Source organism: Heterodontus francisci, chromosome 4 (assembly GCF_036365525.1).
Source record: "Heterodontus francisci isolate sHetFra1 chromosome 4, sHetFra1.hap1, whole genome shotgun sequence".
In the NCBI taxonomy this organism is placed as follows: Eukaryota; Metazoa; Chordata; class Chondrichthyes; order Heterodontiformes; family Heterodontidae; genus Heterodontus; species Heterodontus francisci.
In genome coordinates this window covers 81,461,782-81,482,595 of record NC_090374.1, presented here as the reverse complement: position 1 = coordinate 81,482,595, position 20,814 = coordinate 81,461,782, and the positions used below count along the sequence as shown (strand labels likewise).

The 20,814-nt window shown below is 41.7% G+C and overlaps 1 protein-coding gene across 2 annotated transcripts in view; it reads left to right on the top strand.

Moving 5' to 3' along the window:
- The window catches only part of LOC137369109 (solute carrier organic anion transporter family member 4C1-like), a 174,702-nt gene that overhangs the window by 50,587 nt on the left and 103,301 nt on the right, over nt 1–20,814 (top strand). Inside the window, exon 2 of one of the 2 annotated variants that reach the window (XM_068029764.1) lies at nt 9,092–9,355. The exons of the other annotated variant lie outside the window; for it this stretch is intronic. Within the exon in view, the coding sequence (XP_067885865.1) occupies nt 9,092–9,355 (264 nt within the window). The remainder of the gene's footprint in view (nt 1–9,091; nt 9,356–20,814) is intronic. 2 annotated transcript variants of the gene reach the window in all.

The following is a 20,814-nucleotide window of genomic DNA, read 5'->3' as shown; positions in this document are numbered from 1 at the left end:
CAAACCCGCGACCTCTACCGACTAGAAGGACAAGGGCAGCAAATACATGGGAACACCTCCACCTGCAAGTTCCCCTCCAAGTCACACACCATCCTGACTTGGAACTATATCGCCGTTCCTTCACTGTGGCTGGGTCAAAATCCTGGAACTCCCTTCTCAACAGCACTGTGGGTGTACCTATCCCAAATGGACTGCAGCGGATCAAGAAGGCAGCTCACCACCACCTTCTCAAGGGCAATTAGGGATGGGCAATAAATGCTGGCCTGGCCAGCGTCGCCCACATACCATGAATGAATAAAAAAAAAAAAAAATACCCTCAGACAGTGCATTCCAGATCCTAAACACTCACTGTGTGAAAAAGTTTTCCTCATGTCGCCCTTGATTCTTTTGTCATTCACCTTAAATTGGTGTCCTCTGGTTCTTGACCCTTTCACCAGTGGGAAAAGTTTCTCCCAATTTACTCTGTCCGGACCCTTCAGAATTTGAGCACCCCTATCAAATCTCCTCATAATCATCTCTTCTCCAAGGAGAAAAGCCCCAGCTTCTCCAGTCTATCCATGTAACCAAAGTCCTTCATCCCTGGATCCATTCTCATAAATCTTTTCTGATTGCTCTTTAATGCTTCACATGCTTCCTAAAATGTGGTACCCAGTATAGAACACAATACTCCGGTTCAGGCCAAGCTACTGCTCTACATACGAATTAGGAGCAGGAGTAGGCCACTCAGTCCCTCGAGCCTGCTCCACCATTCAATAATATTATGGCTGATCTGATTGTAACCTCGACTCCACATTCCTACCTACCAACGATAACCTCACACCCCCTTACTTATCAAGAATCTATCTACCTCTGCCTTAAAAATATTTAAAGACTCTGCTTCCACTGCCTTTTGAGGAAGAGAGTTCCAAAGACTCACGACCCTCTGAGAGAAATTAATTCTCCTGATCTCTGTCTTAAATGGGCGACCCCTTATTTTTAAATAGTGACACCTAGTTCTAGATTCTCCCACAAGGGGAAACATCCTTTCCACGTCCACCCTGTCAAGACCCTTCAAGATCTTATATGTTTCAATCAAGTTGCCTGCTACTCGTCTAAACTCCAGCAGATACAAGCCTAGCCTGTCCAACTTTTCCTTTAAGACAACCCGCCTATTCCAGGTATTAGTCTAGTAAACCTTCTCTGAACTTCTTCCAGTGCATTTACATCCTTCCTTAAATAAGGAGACCAGTACTGTACACAGTACTCCAGATGTGGTCTCACCAATACCCTGTATAACTGAAGCATAACCTCCCTACTTTTGTATTCAATCCCCCTCACAATAAACAATGACTTTTTATTAGCTTTCCTAATTACTTGCTGAACCTGCATACTAACCTTTTGCGATTCCTGCACTAGGACACCCAGATCCCTCTGCATCTCAGAGCTGTGCAATCTCTCACCATTCAGATAATATACTTTTTTTATTCTTGCTGCCAAAATGGACAATTTCACATTTTCCCACATTATACTCCATTTGCCAGATCTTTGCCCACTCACTGAACCTACCTATATCCCTTTGTAGCCTCCTTATGTCCTGTTCACAACTTATTGTCCTACCTATCATTGTGTCATCAGCAAATTTAGCAACCATACCTTCGGTCCCTTCATCCAAATCATTTATTTAAATTGTAAAAAGTTGAGGCCCCAGCACTGATCTGTTAATCGCTACCTCTTGCCAACCAGAAAATTAGCTAGCCAATCCTCTATCCATGTCAATATGTTACCCCCTACACCATGAGCTTTTATTTTCAGCAATAACCTTTGATGCGGTATCTTATCAAATGCCTTCTGGAAATCTGTACATCCCCTTTATCCGCAGCACATGTTACTTCTTCAAAGAACTCCAATCAATTGGTTAAACATGATTTTCCTTTCACAAAACCATGTTGACTCTACATAATTACCTTAAATTTTTCTAAATGCCCTGCTTTAACATCTTTAACAATAGCTTCTAACATTTTCTCTATGACTGATGCTAAGCTAACTGGTCTGTAGTTTCCTGTTTTCTGTCTCTCACCATTTTTGAATAAAGGATTTACATTTGCTATTTTCCAATCTAATGGAAGCTTTCTCGAATCTAGAGAATTTTGGAAAATTAAAACCAATGCCTCAACCATCTCACTCACCACTTCTTTTAGGACTTTAGGATGAAGTCCATCAGGAATCGGGGACTTGTCAGCCCGCAGCTCTAACAATTTGCTCAGTACCACTTCCCTGGTGATTGTCATTTTCTAGAGTTCCTCCCTCCCTTCCATGTCCTGATTTACAGCTATTTTTGGGATGTTACTTGTATCCTCTATGGTGAAGACCGATGCAAAATACCTGTTCATTTCATCTGCCATCTCCTTGTTTTCCCTATTAATTCCCCAGACTCACTTTCCATAGGACCAATGCTCACTCTGTTAACTCTTTTCTTTTTAAAATATCTGCAGAAACTCTTACTATCTGTTTTTATATTTCTCGCTAGCTTTCTCTCACACTCTAATTGTTCCCTCCTTATCAATCTTTTAGTCATTCTTTGCTGTTTTTTATATTCTGTACAATCTTCTGACCTGCCACCTTTTTTTGCGCAATTATATGCTTTTTCTTTAAGTTTGATACTATCTTTAACATTTTTAGTTAACCATGGATGGTGGGTCCACCCCTTGGAATTTTCTTTCTCGTTTTAAAGGTTCACCATAGTTTCCTTGCTTTTGTACTCTCTGCTTCTAGTTATAAAGCCCAGGATCCCATATGCCTTAATAACCACTTCCTCAACCTACCCTGCCGCGTTCAACGATATGTGCACATATACCCCTGGCCCCTTTGCTCCTGCACCCAATTTAGAACCTGTATTTTATATTGCTTCTCCTCGTTCTTCCTACCAAATTGTATCAGTTCACACATTTCTGCATTAAATTCATCTGCCATGTGACTGCCCATTCCACCAGCCTATCTATGTCCTCTTGAAGTTTATCACTATCCTTTTCACAGTTCACAATACATCCAAATTTTGTGTCAGCTGCAAATTTTGAAATTGTGACCTGCACACCCAAATCATGGTCATTAATATAGATCAAGTGGCAGTGGTCCTAATACTGATCCCTGGAGAACCCCACTATATACCTTCCTCCATTCCGAAAAATATGTCACTATTCTCTGTTTCTTGTCACTCAACCAACTTCATATCCATGCTGTTACTGTCCCTTTTATTCCACAGGTCTTAACTTTGCTGACATGCCTGTTATGTGGCACTTTATCAAATGTCTTTCAGAAGTCCATGTACACCACATCAACCACATTACCCTCATCAACCCTCTTTGGTAGCTCATCCAAAAACTCAATTAAGTTAGTTAAAGACGATTTGTCCTTAACAAATCCGTGCTGGCTTTCCTTACTTAATTCACACTTGTCCAAGTGACTTGCTAATTTTGTCCTGGATTATCACTTCTAAAAACTTTCCCACCACTGAGGTTAAACTAAAAGGCCTATAGTTGCTGGACTTTCCTTACACCGTTTTTGAACGAAGGTGTAAGATTTGCAATTCTTTGGTCCTCTGGCACCACCCCCGTATCTAAGGAGGATTGGAAGATTATGGCTGGTGCCTTTGCAATTTCCAACCTTACTTCCCGCAGCACCTTCAGATGAATGCCATCAAGTCCTGGTGACTTATCAACTTTGAGTATAATCAGACTTTCTAACATTCCTCTTTATCAATTTTTAGCCCATCCAATGTCCCAACTACCTCCTACTTCACTATAACCATAGAAAGGTTATGGCACAGAAGGAGGCCATTCAGCCCATCGTGTCTGCATCGGCAGAAAAAACTAGCTGCCCAATATAATCCTACGTTCCAGTACCTGGTCCATAGCCTTGCAGGTAGCAGCACTTCAGCTGCATGTCCTAGTACCTTTTAAATAGGTTGACGGTTTCTGCCTCCACCACCGATCCGGGCAATGAATTCCAGACACCCGGCACCCTCTGGGTGAAATTGTTTTTCCTCATGTCCTCTCTAATCCTTCTACAAATCACCTTAAATCTGTGCCCCCTGGTAATTGACCTCTCTGCTAGAGGAAACAGGTCCTTTCTGTCTACTCAATCTAGGCCCCTCATAATTTTGTACATCTCAATTAAGTCACCCCTCAACCTCCTCTGTTCTAAGGAAAATAACCCTAGCCGATCCAATCTTTCCTTGTAGCTGCAACTTTCGAGCCCTGGCAACATTCTTGTAAATCTCCCCTATACTCTCTCCAGAGCAATTATGTCCTTTCTGTAATGTGGTGACCAGAACTGTACTCAATACTCCAGCTGTGGCCTAAGGAGCATTTTATACAGCTCCAGCATTACATCCTTGCTTTTGTATTCTTTTCCTTTGTATTCTCTGCCTTCTTCACTTTATCTACCTGTCCTGCCACCTTCAGGGACCTGTGGACATGCACTCCAAAGTCTCTCACTTCTTCCACCCCTCTCAGTATCCTCCCATTTATTGTGTATTTCCTTGCTTTGTTTGCCCTCCCCAAATGCATTACCTCACACTTCTCCAGATTGATTTTCATTTGCCACTTTTCTGCCCACTCAACCAAACCATTGCTTTCATTCTGGAATCTACAGTTGTCATCTTCACTGTCAACTACATGGCCATTTTTTGTGTCATCTGAATATTTCCCAATCATGCCTCCCACATTTAAGTCCAAATCATTAATATATGCCACAAACAGCAAGGGACTGAACACTGAGCCCTGTGGAACATCACTGGAAACTGCCTTCCTTGGAATCGACAGATGCAAAGTACTCATTTAGTACCTTATCCATACCCTCTGCCTCCATGTGCAGATCCCCTTTTGGGGCCCTAATTGGCCCCTTCCCTCCACTTACTAACCTTTTACCATTTATATGCCTGGAGAAGACGTTGGATTCCCTTTTATGTTAGCTGTCAGTCTCTTCTCGTCCTCTCTTTTTGCTCCCTATTTCTTTGTTCACTTCCCCGCTGAACTTTCTGTATTTAGCCTGGTTCTTACTTGTATTATCCACCTAACATATTTCATGCCCATCCTTTTATTGCTTCTTCTTACTCTCTATCTCTTTCATCATCAGGGAGCTCTGGCTTTGTTTGCCATACCTTTCCCCCTTGACGTATGTACTTCAACTATTACCGAACCATCTCTTTAAATCTATTGTTCCGTTAAAGTTTTGCCTGCCAATCTTTCATTCTTAAAGATCTCTAAAGCTTTATGGAATAATGCTGTCGAATGGGTAGGGAGAGCAAATTGGGTGTTAATGTGCATTTATAAGACAATTGATTGGAAGATAAAGCGTACAATTTGTCCTTCTACAAAATCTTGGTCAGGCCTTAATTAGAATGCTGTGTCCTGTTTTGGTCTTCTCATGGTAGTTGATGTTGAGGCTTTAGAAAGAGTGGGATCCCCAGCTTAAAACATCTTAGTTATCAAGATAGGCTAAAATAACTAGGACTCTTCACTTCAGAAAAATGTAAAGTTAGTTGTGATCGGATCAAGATTTAGAAGATGATGAAGAGAGTAGATTTTGTTCATATTGACAGTTTGTTCCAATTAAATAGGTTAGGGAGGACCACGAATCATAATTTTAAGTTGTATAGACCAGATCTAGGTTAGATGTCATGAGGTGGTTCTTTTCACAAAGGATAATGGATTTCTGGAATAGTTTGCTGGCTTATGCGCTGGACACAGATTTTCTGAATTCCTTCAAACGAGAGCTGGACTTGTTTCTGGCTGGGGTGGAGATCACTGCTTACAAAAGCTAGGTACTGCATATAATATCAGGCCAGAGTGATCTTTTGAACTGTTTTTTAGCCCCTGGGAGGGGGAGGGTCAGAGAAGGTTTTTTCCCTAAAATTAGTTAAGGTTTTTATCTGCTTTTTTGTCTCTACCAGGAGATCACGTGGTTTTGTGTGGGGTGGAGCATTATAACAATTTTGTGGGACAGGCTGGAAGGACCAGAGTGTCCTTTCTTGTCCGTCATTGCTCATATGTTCATATATACAGCCCAACTAACCCTACCAACAGATTCATCAAAACAAGGTGTAGTTAGGGAGTCAGAATGCTTGGCTACAAGGACTTCCATCGTCACCCAGGCCTAATCTGATAGGAAGTATGTTTTGAAATGGATAGGAAAGAATGATAAACCACAAATGTCAGTTAGTGGAGTATCTTACATACTATTCAATGAACTGAAATCTTGAATCAGTCATGAAGTGTTAACCCAATTATGTAATTCTTCAACAATAATTTGGAAAATTGGAAAGCTTACGATTGCGTTTGCCTTTGTTTGAGGCAGAAAAAAGTGCTTCTTCTTTTAGAATAGTAAAGAAATACATGTTGTAGGATGATATAAAAATGTTTGTAATTTGGAAAATGCAACTGAAGATGCATAAAGTTTAAAAACAACATTCTTTATTTAATGTGGTTAATTACGACTGAGGTGGGAGGAGTTCCACTTCTCCACAGGTCACAACAAATATTTAAATTTTTTCCCACTTACCGATACGGTCAATCATAGACTCAGTTTTATCCCAGAATAAAACACACCAACTATGTTTCTTTAATAAACAGCAAACCTATCTGTTTATTATAAAACAAGTCTTAACCAGTAATGAAGTAAAGCATAAAAACACAGATTGAAATATTAAAGTTCCCTTTTTATCTTAGCTCCTCACATTCCTGTGTGTGCGCGCACACACACACACATATACACCGGTTAACCAGAAAAATAGAGTTTTGTTTTTAGAGCTCAATTACAGACAAAAAAACTTGGGCTGAATACTTGCTCATTCTTGAAGAAACAGCAGATGAGATATGTTGTGTTCCAAAACTGACATGCAGTGTGGCCTCTAAGTACAGGTCACTGGGATCTTTTAGAACAGTTCTTTTCAGGCAGCATTGAAAATTAATTTAGCATACTTTTTTTCGAAGACAGGAGATAAGATGAGTTGACACAGTGAATTTCTCAGGATCTTTTAGAGAGATAATGGAAAGCTGAGCTGGGTTGTGGTCTTCTCCCCTTCCTTGAAAATTCTCTTCTCTCCATGGAAGTTCTCTTCTCTCCTTGGGAGTTCTCTCCCTTTTTATACATTTCACCCCTAACTCAAAACAATTTAAAAGCAAAACTGACAACAGGAATACATTTACAGAGATGAAAGGCTTGTGCCAACTCATTGTGTCATTTAGGCACCATAATCCTTTGAATTTTTTTCTTACTTTTCCTATTCTGAAGTTGGGGTTTGGTCTTGTGGTCCCTTCCATAATTAGGTAGAACCTCATAATATTACAAGATGGTAAGGTAACATTTTGTGCTTTCAGCTTGCCTGTGACTGCAAGTTCTAAAGCTTAAAATAGGGCAGGAAGTAATTGTGAAACGCAAAGGAGTGAGCAGATAAAATTCCTTATAATATTTGGATGTGGGAAGTTCAGTAAATATGTTTCCCCTTTGTTATAACCGAGGTCGGAGGAGTGGACTGTTAATTCAGTCCCACTTCTCCACAGGTCACAGTATATCAACACATTTTCCCACTTATCGAAACAGTCAATTATATAGTCTATTTGTCCCTAGAACAAAGCACACCAACCAGGTTTCTTTAATAAACAACAACATTATCCACTTATTATAAACGAAGTCTTAACCAATGATGAAGTAAATATATATGCAAATTGAGATATTAAAGCCCCTTATTTTTATCTCCTAGTCTTCACACACACTCACATACATAACCGGTTAACAGGGAAAAAAATGAATTTTTGTTTGCAGCTGTTACAAAGAAATAGAAGGAATAAAAAAAAACTTAGATTGCATAGAAGATAGGAAGTCCTTTGTTATGGCGAGGTGTTCCAAAGTCAAATAGGTGGCTGCCACAAGGAATCTTTCCCGGCAAGGTTGATGAACAGTCTGTTTGGGTAGGCGTTCAAAGAAGTTCAACTACAGAAAGCTTCACATAGGTCTTACAGCGGCTGTGCAGCAACAAAGGTTTCAGTTCTCACACATTCGATGCAAAGTCCCTTTAAAGATGCAAGGTTTCTGCAAACATTCAGGATGTCTTCAAAATACAGGAGGCAACAGTACAACTTTGTACAGACTTTTGTTTTTCCAGAGCAGGGATTCATCAAAGAGGTAACAGTGGTCTGGATTTTCTTCTTCTCCTGCCAGGTCAATATGCAGATCTCCAACTGCCTCCTTTAGTCCAAAATCTATCTGGCTTTTAACAATTCAAAATGAAGCTAATCTTTTTCCAGGCAAGTTCCGTGATAATCATAAATCTGGTCGTGTCACAACACAATGCCCTGCCATGTTTACTTGAAATAATGTGCCTTCCAGTAAAAACCTGTTTACTGGTCAACCTTTTGTTGAACTTCCTTTTAAAGAAACACCCAAATGTCAGCGTCTTCAGTTTTAAAATATAGATTTCAGATGAATCAGTGTCCACTATCTAACAATAATTTCTTGAAACATATTTTACACAGAAAAACAGAAGCGCTCACCGTCACACTTTCAGTGTTGCACACATTTCCTAGTGGTCGTCAACAGAATGAAATTCTTCCTCTCAATAATTGTCCCAATGACAATTACCAAATAGAGTAATATACCAATATACCAGTACCAAATAGAAAATTTTGTTGTAATTGAACATCGAAGTAGCAGCAACAATAGTGATTGAACCTTTCTAAATTTTATTCTTATTGCTTTGGTCCACAAGCAACGTAATATATCCTAATTTTTTAAAATTTGTTATTGGGATGTGAATAACACTAACAATGTAGCATTGATTACCCACCCTACTTGCCCTGTAAAGGTGGTGGTTAGCCACCTTCTTGAACTGCTGCAGTCATTGTGATTTTTGATGTCATGAAGATGTTAGGTAGGGAATTCTAGGATTTTGACCCAGAAATGATGAAGGATTGGCTGTATATTTATAACCCTGGATGGTGTGTGACGTGGAATGGAAGTTGGAGGTGATGACTGTTTCTTAATTTTCCTTCCGAATAGTAGTAGTGTTGGGATATATTTCCTGCTTTAAAATAATAATAATTTTTTTGTGTTTCAGGTACTTTGGTGAATGGTCTGGTGAACATTAACATATCTACAATTGAGAAACGATACAACTTGAACAGCTTCCTCACAGGATTGATTTCTGCAGGCTATGATATGTCCTTCTGTGTTTTGTCCCTCTTTATCTCTTACCAAGGACAAAAGGGACACAAGCCACGGTGGCTGTCTTTCTCAGCTTTTATGCTTGGATTGGGATCCCTTGTGTTTTGTCTTCCTCATTTCACCAGTGGCCTGTATAATTATGGTTCTCAACTAAGAGGTATACTTTTTTATACTTTGTTATAAAAGTATCATTTTGATCACTATCTTGTTGAATTCAACTTTGTTTATCATGGTAGTTTCAATAAGATAATGCAATCTGATTATAAACTTGGATCTAAGAAATAAAAGGGAAATCTGCTAACTTGTGCCTTTGAGACCTAATTCGTCAATTTCCCTTTCATTGTTTTCCTCTCCTGAAATTTGTAGCTTATGCTAATTCGACTAAACAGTGCCTCCTTGAAGATTCAGTGTCACATGATTTGGCACTGAACTATACCAATCAAGATAATGTAAGTTTGATCCTTGGCTGATATTGGCCTAGAATTTACAGCAAAAATAATAACGAGGCTATCCATGCTCACCGTTATTAAAGAATAAATCAGACAGCAACTTCCGGTGACCATAAATGTGCAGTTAAATGCAGAAATCAGGAGGTTGCTGTCCGAGTTGCCTTGTCCCTCCAGACGCTTCGCTATACTAGAATCTTGTTGAGAAACTCAGCATTGAAACACATGGCAGTGTGTTAAGTTGGGTTAATTACCCACTAATTACCCACTGAACTCACCAGAAAGTGTTGGGTCTTGTCTGTTTAAGTGTAAGTGAATTTTTAACAGCATGTTCGGTCTTAATTACTGCCAAGCAACCTATCTGGCACTGAAAATTAACTTTTACAAGTATGGAGTCTCATTCCTGCAGATTTTAATTATTGTTTGAGATTTGAAAAAAAATATTTTTTTTGAACTTTTCCTTTCAGTCTGTTCTCTCCCCCTTTCTCTTAATCCCACTTTTCTTCCCTTCTATTTCATTTTCTGCACATGATTTGGCATTGAATTAGCTATTCTAATTTACACTTCCTGGTTCAGATTCTGCATATTTCAGTAAGGAGTTAAGCAGTTAATCTGAGTTAAGGAAATACACAGTTGCTTGCCCTGTTTACGTAGGTCCCAGATCCCCTAGAGTGAGCACTGTACTGAAATGGGTTTCTTATCACAGCAAGTTCCAGTGCAAAGTTCCTTAGGAAGTCTGTAGGCAAGTACAAGTGTAATGAAAGGCTGGCGCTGTTCGTTTGCTGCTGCCTGCAAAATTTGGGTCATTGAGTGAGTTCATCTATCTCAGAGGGAAGTGTGATGGCAGTGCTATAATTGGTGTCAACATCCACGAATTTGCGAAACAGGAAACAGATAGTGTTCCTTCTCCTAATCTTTATTCTTTGATCTACACTGGAGAAACTCAGTGCATAGGCTAATACATAAAGACTGGGTGAGGTAATGGATACTGGTCAAACCCATGGAACTTGATGCCAAACTAAATCAACACCATCACAAGAGAAGAGTGAAAATTAAGTTGAAGGGAGAACAACTGAATTCTTTTGGCAAAAATGTATTTCTGTGCAGACTATTCTCTTTTGCATCATATTAGATATTTGAACACAAGAAGTATTCTTAACTGGCATGAACTTAAAATGGCAGCACGACCAAGCCTTAGTATATTTAACTCAGTTGTACATGAATGTCAGTGTGAATATCTTCTGACCATGCCTCTGCTAGTACCCCAATAGCTCAGACTATTGAGTTGGCCTTTCACAATTTTTTTCCTTGAAAATATTGCTGATTTATCCAAATGTGAACATTTAGATTATTTTGTTAGAATATTTATTTCATTTACTCTTATGTTCTTGAAAGAAGTTCAAAGAAAACATTTAATAAGTGAAAGTTGTTCATGAAGGAACATTGAGAAAATTCCAACTTTTTTTTAATGTTAGAACCAGGTTAATCATTGGATCTAAGATTTAAAAAAAGGTTCCACTATACAAAAAACTTGCTTCTAGGTGCAGATACAGTTATATGTAACTTTGTCACAAGTCCTTCATGTATTTGGTCAGCAGGCAGCTTCAACTAACTGATTTGCTAGGACTTACTTTAAGCTTTTTTACTTCTCTATTTTTGCAACTTTATAATTTTCGAGTATATCATACAGATAAGCTATGGACACTAAATTGAGCTAAACACAAAGTTGGTATTATGATTCCAAAGGTTTCAGTAGGTTACATAGTAATACATAACATTTACAGCAGCAATTTACGACTATAATAATCTGAAGAATCAAAGTTTGACATCTTTAATGATTTATCTTGATTCATTGGCAAGGAGAAAGCAGTGTAAGTGGGAAACTGTGCAGGATCACCAAATTCAGAGCCACAAGGGAGGTTGACATATAGCTCACCAGTCTTCCAAGCATGCAAAGAAACTGGTCAAGAAACTGGAGGAGGCATGGTATGGTTTGAAAAGTATAAGAAAGAATGCCAGTTCATTTCTAGATTTAGTTTTATGAACTATGAACAAGCTATATATTAATTTATGAATGCCTCTGAGTCTGGAACTGCTGTAATTATCATTATTATTACAGGCTAGAGATACATTGGAAGAGTTAATTGCATTTTGAGTGCAAGGTCAGTTAAGTTTCATATGGCAAAGACAAAAATATACTAACAGCTGTGTACAAGCTGGTATGGTTATCTGTTCCACATGTAAATGAAGGTAATTTTCATAAAGGTAATTACAAGGACTGAGAGCTGTGGCAAAACAGCATGGGCTTGTCAGCATTATAATGTTGGTAATTAGGAAATTAACCTCTTAAATACCATAGGTGCATTATTTAACAATTTCAAAGTAAAAACTCAAGACTATGGGCGGAATTTTATCTAAACCGATCCCCTTGAAGCACTGGGGGGATGGTGGGGGGAGCGGGTTAGGAACCTGTTTGTTTTATCAGTGTGTTTTGCATTGTTCTTTAACTCAGCCATAGCATTAACACCCTGCTTCCGGGTTCCTCAACCAATCATAGAGGGCAAGCATGATGTTGACACATATCTGTCAAAGGAAGAATTTCTGGATAAATGTACCATGGCAGGGATCAGAATGGCTGTACACTGCTTACTGAGGCTTCTCCTATGGAATGGCAAGGAGATGTGGGAATGCTGTCTCCAGGGTCTCTGACTCTTTCCTGTGCCTCACAGTCACCCTTCACAATTGGTGTCATTTCCTTCTCTCCACACAATCCATTCCTTACAGTCATAACTCTCTGCTTTCACATTGCAGGAGAGTGCCCAACTCCAAGGAGAGACAGAGAACCAGGTTGAGGGGGCGGGGAAAAGGGTGGCTCTCCAGTGATAGCCACCTTGATGGCCACTAGCAATGCATGCTCACCGGGTCCACAGTGAAGGAGGCCTTGTTTCAGGAGGCTGCAGATGTCAGCAAGAGCAGCTGTGAAAGTCTGAGATACATGAGGTACTGGTACTCAGAAATGTCAAGAAAGCTGATCCTTGACCTCTAGATCTTGTGTTGGGGTACTGTCTCCTTTGAGTTGGATCTTTGTATCCATTCCCTTTGTTTTGTAGAGGGGCATGTGGCTGAGAAGAAGGCATGTGGTACTGCTGCTGACATTGTACCTGCTGCTCCGGGTGCTGTTGTTGTTGGTGTTGCTGCTTATCTTGTTCCTCATTAGAGGTCGAAGGTAGAGCTGCATAAACTTACTCCCATACTGCAATGAAGGCTGATAACAGGGAAGATCAGATCAAGATGAGAAAAGTCCAAGGTAAGTGAAATGACGTCTAGAAAGTTGGAAGTCACCTGTGAAGCAGTGAAATCTGGCTATCTGAACAAGTGATGTGAGCACAAGACTTTCACATAGTGAGCCCAGCAGCTATCCAGTTTCACTGTTCAAAGGCTTTCCACCAGTCAGTTTCAGTGAACAATGATTCCAAACTGTGCTCTCGTCTTGTTGACCCTTATGAGTTCCATACAGCTCGGCAAGCTCGTGCACTGGCTGCTAAAGTCAGGATGCTGCATTAAATTCACAATTAATTGCCTATTTCCATATTGAAGTTACATAATCGATAGCTCCATGGGGGTTTCAAGAATATCCAAGTCTGTCATGCTTAAACCTGGAAGTGGGAAAGATCATGTTGGCTGCTGCCATTTTGCCATTTTTCAGGGCTTTAACTCCCCTGTCCCCCCCACCCCCTCCCCCCGGCTACACCTGAAATCCCCCATCCCGGCAGTTAAACTTCTTCCCCGTTTGTTTAAACATAATTTAGTGTCTTTTTTTTTGCTGTTCTTGACATTAACATTATGAAGGGATTGAAAAATTTGAAACGATTGTAATAGCTGATCTAGAGAAGTTATTCACTAAGATGAAGGGTTCAAATACCAGGAGCAAAAAAATAATATTTAGGAGTAGGGCGGATAGTTGGGTAAATTCTATTTTTAAGCAAACGATTGCTTCTGCAATTTATTGGAGATAACACAATTGATGCGAATACTATGAATATTATTTATTTTACTTTTACTCCCTTCCTGTCCAAAGACATTGGAGTAGAAATTTTTATACATTGGTCACTGTCCCTCTATTCAAGGGTGACGTCTACTCAAGGTCACAAGTTTCTGCCATGGGACTGAACAGGCCGATTCTCGACCCGCAGATCTTTGCGCACATGGACGCCCCACCAGGTAGTGGGATCCGGAGTGCAGGATTTGCTCATGGGAAGTGCTCAACTTATTCCAAATTCTCTACTTCAACATATATGGGAGGTGGAATATTTGGCTGACCAGGTGTGGGTTGATATGAGTTTTGTTTTGGCAACATGCAAGGGCAGGCCGAGTCTCTTGTATGCAGAGTTGAAGAGATTGAGAGCGGCTTGCAGATCTGGTGCAGAGTGGGCAATGACTGTAGTCATCCGCAAACTGTAGATCATATATGTCTATAGCGATCAGTTTAGTTTTGGCACGGAGGCAACTGAGGTTAAAGAGTTTTTCATCCAGGCGATATTTCATACTCACACCAGAGTGCAGCTAATCTTTGATGAGGTGAATAGCCACTGTCAGGTAGATTGTAAATAGTATCAGGGCTATCACACAACCTTGCTTGACCCCGGCTGGATTTTGAAAACGTCTGTTTCAGATCTTCCACTCAAGGCAGTTTCAGTCATATCATCAAGCAGCAACTGCAGGATTGTGATGAAGTTTCTTGGACATCCAAATTTTTGGAGCACAATAAGTCTGGAATTAACAGCTAGTCTAATGGTGACCATCAAACCATTGTCGATTGTTGTAAAAACCCATCTGATTCACTAATATCCTTTAGGGAAAGAAATCTGCTGTCCTTACCTGGTCTGGCCTACATGTGATTCCAGACCCACAGCAATGTGGTTGACTCTTAAACGCCCTCTGAAATGGCCTACCAAGCCACTCAGTTGTATCTAACCGCAACAAAGTCTAAGAAAAGGAATGAAACTGGACGGACCACCTTCCTAACAGCATTATGGGTGTACCTACCCCACATGGACTGCGGCAGTTCAAGAAGGCGGCTCACCACCACCTTCTCAAGGGCGTTAAGGGATGGGCAATAAGTGCTGTCCTAGCCAGCGATACACACATCCCACGAATAGATAAAAAACAAATCCACAGAGCCTCACGATTTACTGACTCAAATGCTTTGGTCAGGTCGATGAATGCAATGAAGAGTTCCTGATGTTGTTCTTGACATTTTTCTTGGATTTGTCGGGCAACAAAGACCACGTCGGAAGTTCTTCTGGAAGGTCTATAGACACGTCTTTGGGAGGATTTCCTCAGCCACAGGAAGTAGGCGATTCAGGAAAATGCATGTCAGGCTTTCCCCCCTATATTCGAGAGGGAAATACCTCAATAGTTTCCACAGCGTGATAAATTGCAGGCATAAAATGGACGCAAAACTTACCAATTCAGTAGTGGGACTAGCTTTGCAAATGTGGTCAGCACTGTTGACAAACTGGCCTGAATTTTCCTCTGAACTACTGTCCATTTTGGGGAAGTGAACAGAGGTATATCTCTGAATCTGCCTTTCTTGCACTTCTCTATTTCTAGCTCTGGAGGTAGGCTGTCCATTGACATCTATTACAATCCCACTGACTCCCAGAACTACCTGGATTATACTTTTTTTTTACACCCATTTGATGTAAGTACTCCAGTTTCAAATGTCTCTGCGTATCTGCCCTCATGATACCTACTTAGGGCCCTTCACTGAGTCCCATTTCCTCTGCTTCTGCCTCACGCCTTCTCCCTGTAGGAACCCTGTTAGGGTCCCCCTTGTTCTCACCTTTTATACATACAGCCTCTGTATTCAACAGGTCTTCTTACGCTACATTTGCCACTTTAACACAATGCCACCACCAAACTTATCCTCTTCTCCCCTCCTGTTGCTTCCCCTCTCAGTGTTCCGAAGGGACTGTTCTTCTCATCACAACATGGTTCACTCTTCCATCACTGCTACCCCATGCAAACACTGGAGATGCAACAACTGCCCACTCCCATCCATCCATCCACACCATTATCCAGGGTCTCAAACACTCCTGCACCCGCTGCTTATTGTGTGACTTCCGCAACATCGCTGAAATCATATACAGTTTATGCTACAAAGAGGAGGTGGAGGATAAGGATATGGTAGAGGCTAGATTGGAGGCTGTTAGAATCAGGCATCACAGAAGGTGTCTCTTACCTATGTGCTGATATCTCTTCACAGACCATTTTTTAGAATTTATTTTTTGTCCTGAAACCAGGGAGATCTTTTAAAGAATATGTTAGGTCTGATTTTTTTAACTGTGCGAAACATTTTGATATATTATGACACTTACCAGTAGCTTGTCTAATCCCAGGAGAATAGGTAAAATGGGCTTCTAGAAAGAATTTTGTTTATTCTCTGGGAAATTGGAGTGGAGGCAGGAAGAGGCCCTAAAGGGCCTTAATTTGCCTGGGTGGGAACACCGTCCTCGGGCCTTCCCTGACCCAGATAAAATGTCAGTGGGCCTGGGCAATGTCGGGAATGGCACCCCTTACCATTTTGTTTGCCTCCGCAACCTCTGTTACTGTTTCCAGGGACAGGATGAAATCCTGCCCAGTACTTTTCTATCATCCTTTCTTTAGTTATTTATAATTTCATCCACGAATGGGGATGGGAGATTTCTGTGGCAATGATTGCTATCCAGAATCCTTGCTTTTTATTCTTTATTCATGTGTGATTGGATTTATTACTAATTCTGTTTACCTCCTGTTTTTGTTTGATGCCGGGAAGTCGACATGGAGTGGGGGGAGAGTTTGACATTGGAGGGCGGCGGGGCATTGAACATCAGGGATTGGGAGATGAGTTGGACATTGGAAATTGTCAGCGGGGTTCATACATTGGGGAGGGTCAGATATCAGGGATTCAATCACAGTGGGAGGGGGTGGCAGTTGGCTGATTGTGAGGTGATTTATAAAGTAGCTTGGTAGAACGGGGAGAAACATTCTTGCCCCTCTTGGCCTCAAACAGTGCTGGAAAAGCACTTACCTGTTCCATGCAACCATTTTCTCTTCCTTTCAGCTAGTGGATTTCCTGAGAGCCAGAAAATCTAGCCCCCAGGAGTTCAATGTGAAACAGTGGCTGAATTTGAGGCAAGCAGCTCATTGAAGTATTTAAATGGCCGACCTGCCTCTGGAGAACAAATTCGTCACCCATTACCCAACCAGTCACCATTGTAGCCCGAGATGTGTTACAGTTGGGTTAGCCATTTTTTAATTTTTAGCATCCAACCCGCTTCCCCCTGCCCATCCTTGGGGGTTAAAAGTCCCCCCATAGTGTCCCAACAACACTCGCTGCTATAGGAGATCATTTCTGATTTTCTTTCCATCTGTTATTAAAGCATCCTTTATGGCTAGAGAAACGGAAGCAGATGACTATTCAAGTATTCAAGGCCACTAGCCACACAATGGCAGAACCATGTGGTTGCAAACAATCTGTGCCTGTCCATGTTGAATACCACTTGGAGGAAGCACCTGAACGAAGCAGGGTACATAGCAGCATGAATGTACCACTACTGATTGAGATGGTTGAATTCTGAGGGGCAGAGCTGCCAAGTTTGGCTTGCTTCAGGTGAGGAAGGAACAAACATGAGGAATTAAACTTACTGGACTCCTGTCTGTCCATGATAACATTGGCAGGAGTCAATACCACACAATCCATGCAAAGTCAAAGTCCCAACTTCATGAGGAGGACAGCCGCCATTGTGGAATGTGACAGTATCAGTATGCGAACAGGGATAAACTAAGGACAGATCGAGCAGCCCAAAAGCAGCAGCGGACATAATTTAGAATGAGAGACCCACATAATCACGCTACATCACAGCTACATGCATGCTAAATACCAGAAGCAGCAGACTATAGACCGAGGTAAGTGAGTCTAAGATTAATCAAAGCAAAGTACTGTAGCCTTACCACTTCCAGTTGAGGTTGGTGGCGGACATTCGGACCATTAACAGGAAGAAGGGACTCATGAACTTCTCCATCCTGAACAATGGCAAAACATGCACATGAATTCAAAGAGCAAGGCTGAAAATATCTTCAATAAAAAGTGCCAATTACACAAATCCTCTTGGCTTCCTCCCAAAGTTGCCACCATTAATGTGTTCAGTCAATATCCGAGCTGTAATGCTGGACACCTGTGCACCAGAACTAGTTTTTTTATTCATTCTTGGGATGTGGACATCACTGGCAAGGCCAGCATTTATTACCCATTCCAATTGCCATTGAGAAGGTGTTGGTGAACTTCCCTCTAGTACTGCTGCAGTCCTTGTAGTTACACCCACAATGCTGTTAGGGAAGGAGTTCCAGGATTTTGACCCAGTGACAGTCAAGATGGTGTGTGACTTGGTCAGGAACTTGCTGCCCTTGTTCTTCAAGGTGGTAAAGATCATGGGTTTGGAAGATGCTGTTGAAGGAGGTTTGGTGATGCTATAGTGCATCTTGTAGATGGTACACACTGCTGCCACTGTGCACTGGTGGTGAAGGGAGTGAATGTTCAAGGTGGTGGATGGAGTGCTGATCAAGTGGGCTGTTTTGTTCTAGATGGTAATAAAAGCAAAATACTGCGGATGCTGGAAATCTGAAATAAAAACAAGAAATGCTGGAATCACTCAGCAGGTCTGGCAGCATCTGTGGAAAGAGAAGCAGAGTTAACGTTTCGGGTCAGTGACCCTTCTTCGGAACCCTCCAAGTTCCGAAGAAGGGTCACTGACCTGAAACGTTAACTCTGCTTCTCTTTCCACAGATGCTGCCAGACCTGCTGAGTGATTCCAGCATTTCTTGTTTTTATTTGTTCTAGATGGTGTTGAGCATCTTGAGTGTTGTTGGAGCTGCGCTCATCCAGGCAAGTAGGGAGTATTCCATCACACTCTTGACTTGTGCCTTGTAAATGGTGGACAAGCTTTGGGAGTCAGGAGGTGAGCTCCTTGCCGCAAAATTCCCAGCCTCTGACCTGCTCTTGTAGCCACATTATTTATATGGCTGGTCCAGTCACGTCTCTGGTCTCTGGTAACCCCTAAGATGCTGATGGTAATGTTCAGGTCTTGCTGCATGCAGGCACAGACTGCTTCAGTATCTGAGGAGTCGTGAATAGTACTGAATACTGTGCAATCATCAGTAAACATCCACACTTCTGACCTTATGTTGGAGGGAAGGTCATTGATGAAGCCCCTCCAAGCCACCCACCGTCCTGACTTGGAACTTAATTGCCATTCCTTCACTGTCACTGGGTCAAAATCCTGGAACTTCCTTCCTAACAGCACTGTGGGTGTACCTACACCCCAAGGACTGCAGCGATTCAAGAAGGAGGCTCACCACCACCTTCTCAAGGGCAATTAAGGATGGGCAATAAATGCAGGCATAGCCAGCGATGCTGACATACCCCAAATGAATAAAAAAAAGCAGCTGAAGGTGGTCGGACCTAGGACACGACCTTGAGGAATTCCTACAGTGATGTCGTGGGCTGAGATGATTGGCCTCTAACAACCACAACCATCTTCCTTTGTGCTAGGTATGACTCCAATCAGTAGAGAGTTTCCCCCGCACCCCACCCCCACCGATTCCCATTGATTTCAATTTTCCTAGGGCTCCTTGATGCCACTCTTGGTCAAATGCTGCCTTGATACTTTGGGCAATCACTCTCACCTCACCTCTGGAATTCAACTCTTTTGTCCATATTTTGACCAAGGCTGTAATGAGGTCTGGAGCCAGGTGGCCCTGACGGAACCCAAACTGAACATCAGTGAGCAGGTTATTGCTGCCAAAGACTTGCGGGTTGATAGGTAAATTGGCCATTGTACAAAATTGTCCCTAGTGAAGGTAGGTGGTAGGAGAATTGAGGGAAGGTGGGGATGTGAGAGGGAAAAATGGGGTTAATGTAGGATTAGTATAAATGGGTGGTTGTTGGTCGGCACAGTCTCGGTGGGCCAAAGGGCCTGTTTCAGTGCTGTATCTCTGAATAAATAAAAGACATAGGCAGAGCTAAACAGTCCCCTAACCAACGGGTCAGGTCAAATCTCTGCAGCCCTGCCACATCCAATGGTGTTGGACAATTAAATAAATAACGGGAGGAGGAGGTTCCATGAACATCCCCATCCTCATTGACGGCAGAGCTCAGCATGCGAGTACAACAGACAAGGTTGAAGCACTTGCAACCATCTTCAGCCAGAATTGCTGAGTAGGTAATCTTTCTTGGCATACTCCAGAACTCCCCTTCATCACAAAATCTGGTCTTCAGCCAATTTGATTCACTACAAATGACATCAACAAATAGCTGAGTGCACTGGACACAACAAAGTTCTTGGGTACCTGAAAAGAAAAAGGGACAAGGGTTAGTTGCAATGAGGGGAGATGAGAAAGTAAGGAGTGCGTGCTTACACCATCTGCAGCTTCTAAGTCAGAGAGATTGAGAGATGAGGGTGAAGTGGGAAGGAGAATTAGCTGTGCAGATACCTTCATCATCGATCACTTCAGGCCCACCAGTGGCCATGGCCTCAGCAATGCCCTTTCCCATGATGGTCATCACAGTCTCCTCCATGGGTGTTAAAACATGGAGGAACTTATCTCCTCCAGTTCTTTGCTGCTGCCTGCTGTTATGGGACACTTTCTCCTACAAAAAAGAGGGAATTGTGTCAGTGGGTGTCACGTAATATATTTGGGTGATATGTCAGTCATGGTTGAATAGCTGTTGGTATGCACAAGCTGTGAGTTGTAGGTACAAGGCTTGCAACTGTGCTAAGTATTTGAGGGTGTGAGGGTGTAGTAAAGGATATGAATTTTAGGGTTGAGTACTAATTGATAGAGAATGGTGTTAGATGGATGATGGGGCTGTAGAAAATTGAGCAGTGGATGATGCTTGTGCTGCAGTTGGTAGGATATGCCATTTGAAGATGAACTCACTGACATTGACAACTCATGAGAGATTCTTAAACTTCTTGTTGGATTGCATCCATGTTGTTGGAGCGACACCCCTGGCATTGACCTCTGCTACTACTTGTATCCACTGCCTCCTGAGCATCTGGAGGCCTTTCTGTCCCCCTATGAATGCAGGATGCCTCTTTCTACCACTTCCACCAAGACCTTCAGTGTA